Raw genomic sequence first — 6,000 nt, 5'->3', positions numbered from 1 at the left:
GACTGGGTGATAGACACTGGGGAGGGTATGTGCTCTGGTAAGCGCTGTGAGTTGTGCAAGACTGTTGAATCTCAGATCTGTACCTCTGAAACAAATAATGCAATATATGTTAAGAAAAAAAAAAAGAAGAAGGAGGTAGCGGGAGGGGAAGAATGAAGCGGGGGAAATCGGAGGGGTAGACGAACCATGAGAGATGATAGACTCTGAAAAACAAACAGGGTTCTAGAGGGGAGGGGGGTGGGAGGATGGGTTAGCCTGGTGGTGGGTATTGAGGAGGGCACATTCTGCATGGAGCACTGGGTGTTATGCACAAACAATGAATCATGGAACACTTCATCTAAAACTAATGATGTAATGTATGGGGATTAACATAAGAATAATAAAAAAAAAAAGAACCACCCCTAGGTTCTGGCACCTGCTAGGTACTCAAATATTTGAATGAATGGATGGATGAACAAATTAGACACAGTGTACCGCATCCATGGTGATGTGGGGAAGGAAGACAATGGAGCTGGTTTGGGTGAAATGCGATGCGAGTTTTGGAGATACAGAGTGTGTTGGAAGTGCCTGGGGATTGTGGTGGTAGATGGGCAGTGACCCTTAGGAGAGTCGATAGGGCAGGAGGTAACACATTTGGTATTTAGCAATGGTGTCTGGAGTGCCTACACCTCCCACTCTTGCCTCACTCTGATTCAAAAGGTTTCATTCCTAAAATGCTGCATTTATCCAGTACTATTCGATCAACCTCCACATTCCTTAACATTAAACACCCAGATACCTAACTCCCAAGGCTTTTGATTGGCTCGAAGTCACAAATGTTAACTCACCAAGCTGATCCCACTTCAAGCCAAAGCCAGGTGTCTAGCTCAAAGAACCTTACGGTCAGAAGTGTCTCATTTTCACTAGGTGTCCTGAAGTCCTGAAAAGTCCTGATCTTGGGATTTCCAAGGCCCTCCGTGGAGACAGCCACTGAGAGCAGTGTGATAAGGGAGCCCATCAGAGTCGATGAGACCACCCAGGGAATGTTGCACAGCAGTGTGAGAAGAGAGTCAGGAACAGCTTGTCGGCACTGGCCTCTACCACCAGCTCATTCCAGGGAGGCTTCCTTTGAGCTCAGTTGGAAGACTCCCAAAAAATACAGTGTGATGCTAATGCAGACAGCTGAATGAATGAACCGAGGTTCTCCCAATTAGGGGAGCCTTCAGGGTCCAGTTCCCCAGGCCTAAGACAACTGTTTTCTTTAGGTAGAGAAGAAGCCAAAGGTTATCTAAAGCCTGGCCTGGAGCCCACGTTGGCCGCTTGGCTATCTTCCCCCAAATTCCCAGCAGACAAGGACTTTTAACAAATACCTATTTTTTGAGTTGGGCTTTTTTTTTTAATCCATTCTGCCCAATTTCTGATGCTGGGTGACCCAGAAACTCAGCATGATTTGGGAAAGTGACTTGGGCTTGGCATAGTCTGGACAGATGTGGTTAATACCTATGGACAGATGGTGTTCATCTGGTAAAATCAGGTACTTTATTGTGTTAATTAATCCAAGTGGGACCCTGAAAATACAATATTAGCTGAATTTCTTGTCTAGCGAGGCTGTTCTGTGCTTTCTGTTGGGCTAAATTGGGAAATCCTGTATCCTGGCATAACCAAGAATGTTCTGGAAATCTCTTCCATAAGGAAAAAGCTTTTGATAAAAGCAAGAAAGGCAAAGTGCTAATGGAGCTAATTTAAAGATGGAGTCCCCACCACCTTGAGGAGGGCCAACCAGCTTCTACTGTGAGCCTGGCGTCCCCAAACAGCTCCCCCGGCTGCCTATGGGCCTTAGCCGTGAGGAGGTAGTAAATGATTCTCACTTTAAATTAGTTCAATTAGCACTTTTTTTTTTTAAAGACAAAAATGCTTTTATTCAAAAAGTAGTTCTCTTCCTTTCAGCAACCTGTGTATCAAAGAGATTTCTGTGGGCTTTTGTTTTACCATTTAGCCGCTGTTCTTGCTTGAAAAGTGCTACTTGTCTCCTTCTGTGGGAGGTCACACAGTCCAGGGGGCTAATTTCAGTGCCTTCCACACCCTCTTCCCCAGATGCCTTTAAAAAAATTCTGTATGCATTTACCTGGGAATGGAATAAAGGGAAAATAATAACTTATTTTTAATGGAAGCCTCCAGAGTCTTTGTAATTGCCAGGAGGCAATTTGTACGTAAGAACGAGGTTGGGTTTTGTAGTTAAGCAGACCTGAATTCATACCTTGGTTCTATAGCATACAGATACTTTCAGTGACGGCTTTGGCAGCCAGCCCCTTGGTGCAAATTTCCTCTAATCCACTTTTTGCTCAAAAATTTGTCTTTTCACAGAAGTAGATCCCCGTCTCTCCCTCTTTATATGTATTTGGTGTGAACTTTTTTTTTTTTTTGTCGTTCTTTCTTTTCTCTTTATGAAGGCGGAAGAGACGGAACTTCAACAAGCAAGCGACGGAAATCCTGAATGAATATTTCTATTCCCATCTCAGCAACCCTTATCCCAGTGAGGAAGCCAAAGAGGAGCTAGCCAAGAAGTGTGGCATCACAGTGTCCCAGGTGAGGAGCCCTCCAAAGGCTCAGCCTGTAGCCTGGCTCTGCTCTCAGAGGTGTTGCTTTACTGAGCTTTCATGCCTTGCAGGTTCCATTTGCTAAAGCCCTCACATGGCAAGGGAAGCACGTGAGGTGTTTAAGTAGGAGAGTTTCCAGGTAAGTACCTGGACAAACTTGAGAGGGACCAGCAGAAGTGGGAGAAGTAGAGTACAGTAGACAAACAGGGGTAGGATTCTTCCCATTGAATGCTCCGTTGCTTCAGAAATGGGTCAAGGTTCTTGCCTGTCCTTGGAAAGCTATCCGCATTTCTCATACTGTTTTTCTCAAACACAGTCCATTCCTTAGTCCATCTTGTGCCCAACTCAGGAAAGAGTCAGTGAATGGAACTTTTCAGGGAAAGGGACTCAAATGTCTTCTCTTGATGTGCTCGCTCTGTAACTGATGGAGTGTGGGAATTTTAACATGTCACTATGATTGCATTGGAATGGTTGCACAAAATGTCACTGGGTGCCCCTTTTCCACAAAGAGCGATAACCATAACAGATGCCTTTGACGTGGAAAGGTACATGATAAAACATTTTTATCGACCTGGAGTCTTCAACGTTAGTATGAAGTAGAAAAGTAGGCAATATTTATATGTATTTATATTTTGTCTACTCAAGGGATCTGTCCAAAACTTCTTATTTAATCTGAACCTCAAATACCACCCCTGGTCTCTAGCTGAGAACAGTAATGATGGTTCTGAAAGCTATCAGAGAAATTTCCTCTGAAATATGTCTCATGCAAGAGGACCATATGTACTGGCCTTTTCATAAAAGAGGTAGGGGGTGGGGGAAAGAAGCCTACTGTAGCAAGAAACTTCACTTAGCATTTTCCAAGCAAAATAGATGCTGTTTTGGGGGCGCCTGGGTGGCTCAGTTGGTTAAGCGACTGCCTTCGGCTCAGGTCATGATCCTGGAGTCCCGGGATCGAGTCCCGCATCAGGCTCCCTGCTCGGCGGGGAGTCTGCTTCTCCCTCTGACCCTCCCCCCTCTCATGCTCTCTCTATCTCATTCTCTCTCTCTCTCAAATAAGTAAATAAAATCTTTAAAAAAAAAATAGATGCTGTTTTGTATACACTGAGCATTTGTACTTCCTTGAATTGAATCCTAGCTTCCGTTACTCCCTGCTGATCCCATCAACCTGTGCTTAGCTAAGCTCAGTTAGGTCCAGTCAGAATATAGACCTCCACACAGAGTGTGTGCAATGAAGAGCTCACCAGGGCCTCCCCAACAGGCTGTGGGGGATTTTGCAGCAGCCTTGGAAACACCAACCCTTTCAACTCAGACCTTCCGCAGGTGCTTTGACCCAGGTGAAGGTTGTTCCAGTCTTAACCCTAGGAAAGCAGAACATGAGTGGTCAAACTCCGGTCACCTGGTTTTATCTAGGTCTCTAACCATTCTTGTCCAACTTTAGATCCCTTGTCCACAAGAAAAGATATTTGATGGTTTTTGATATTTGCTGCCTGTTTGAGGAATGGTTCCAGGCATGAACCATATCACTAACTGACCATCAGTAAATTTGATACATGGAATCTTCTGCTTCTAAAGTAGAACTAAATCACTAGACTGTCTGAATTCTAATTCTGGGATTCAGAATTCTAAATCCCTATTGAAGGTAGAAGGAACTGTTCTGGAGTTAGTCTGTATTCTATCTAGATCAAAGATGGAATCCCGGCCTGTTCCAGCAACTTTCACTTCCTTTGTTATGGAAACTCAGGTGCACATAGTTTGTCCATTAAAATGAATATTTACATACTGTATCACCTTTCGCTTTGCTTCACCCACCCTAAGGCCATGCCATTCTTCCTTCCCCATCACATGACTCCCTCCCAACTACAACAGAGCTGTTCCGCTGTTGCCAAACAAGTCCCATTGGGAGACAGTATGATATGATACAATAACAAAAGCATTTGTCTAGGAACATGTTTTTGTCAGGAGTCAACTGTGAGATTTTAGGGAACTCCCTCTTTTTGGGTCCTAGTTGTCCCATCTGCCAATCATGGTTTGTTGGACCACATGATTTATTAAATCTCCCTTAAGTTCCCAAATCTAGGGGATCCCGATTTTGGACTTTTTTTATTGTAGCCATTTTGGGGCTGTTCCTTTCTTTTTTGTTTTTTGGGTTTTTTGTTGTTTTTGTCAGTTTTTTTGGTTAATAATTGCCCCCCCATCTTGGGGCCCCTGGGTGGCTCAGTCAGTTAAGACTGACTCATGTGTCTTCCTTCCCACTGGACTTTGCCATGGCTCTGCCTGGGCTCTTCAAACTTAACATGTTTGAAATGTGATCAAACTCTCCCCAGAGAACTGATTATTTTTTCCGTATTACCTGTCTCAGACTGTGTCTGTCCTCTTTGTGTCCCTAGTGCCTAGCACATGGCAGACCTTCCGTGACTATGAACAGCAAGTTAATTAATGAAAGCACTGATTATGTACATGGCTCAGGACATCCAGTATCACCTCGTGGGCCATGTAGGGAATGCCTGAACTGACCAAGCATCTTGCCCACCCGTCTGTTCTTCTCGTTGAGAAGAGACTCACTCCCACAACATGTTCCTTCTCGTCTTCTCAAGTAGCTTATTTAACTAGACCTCAGGCATTTCTTTCCTTCTCTAAAGTCCCCCCAAACTACCTTCATCTTTCCCCCTTTTTTCCAACACATCCAGTTACCTTAGAAAAATCTCCCTGCCTCTTTTCCTCTCCGTCATACGAATAGTGAAAGTTATAACAAGGAAAGCATGAGTTTGGGAATGGAATTAGATATGCAGTGGTCCTAAAATGGCCCTTGCTCTCCTGTAGGCACCAGCATTTACAATGACTCAAGCAATTTCTCATTGAATTTTTCTCCTCTCATTTACTAATACTGCAATGGTATGGTTTGGTTTTGATAACAAAGGCTTGGCATTCCCTCCCGTAGCGTAAGCCACACAGGCAGAGGAGGGCTTACCTTATAGGATTTTTAACTTTTGCTAATGCATTTAAAAGGTAACTGCGGTTTTACAAAAACGTCCTTTATCGGCCATTGTTCGGGTAAAGAGAAACTACGTGTCAGCTGTGGTACATGTGTTACCAACTTTCTCTTCCCTCACCAGCTTCATAGTTTGTTTTGTAATTTTATTAAAAAAAAAAAAAAAAAACAACATTTTAGTTTGAAATCACATCTGGACTATGGGGTGTAAAGCGTTCCTCGTAAGGCAGGAATGACGGGGGTAAAACTTGAATTTAACTGCGTCGCCCCTTGTGTCTGGCAGGGGTCTTGGTATAAAGGGAACGGGGATGCAGAATGAAGCCAGGACGGCTGCTGTGAGCCACATGAAGGAAATAAATTAACAAGTAAAAGTAAATTAGGTTTATTTTGTGTATTGGCTTTAACATTTAAAGCCTGGAATTCAAAGGACTAATC

The 6,000-nt window shown here is 43.8% G+C and overlaps 1 protein-coding gene across 2 annotated transcripts in view; it reads left to right on the top strand.

The window, feature by feature from the left end:
- The window catches only part of PBX1 (PBX homeobox 1), a 260,589-nt gene that overhangs the window by 214,352 nt on the left and 40,237 nt on the right, over nucleotides 1–6,000 (top strand). For both annotated transcript variants that reach the window (XM_081825228.1, XM_081825229.1), the window contains one exon: nucleotides 2,430–2,565. In XM_081825228.1, coding sequence (XP_081681354.1) covers nucleotides 2,430–2,565 — 136 coding nt within the window. The remainder of the gene's footprint in view (nucleotides 1–2,429; nucleotides 2,566–6,000) is intronic.

The sequence above is a fragment of the Leptonychotes weddellii genome, chromosome 6 (assembly GCF_054177405.1).
Source record: "Leptonychotes weddellii isolate Sample4059 chromosome 6, ASM5417740v2, whole genome shotgun sequence".
Taxonomy (NCBI): Eukaryota; Metazoa; Chordata; class Mammalia; order Carnivora; family Phocidae; genus Leptonychotes; species Leptonychotes weddellii.
Note: the sequence above shows the minus strand (reverse complement) of the source record. Positions and strands in the feature narration are given on the sequence as shown.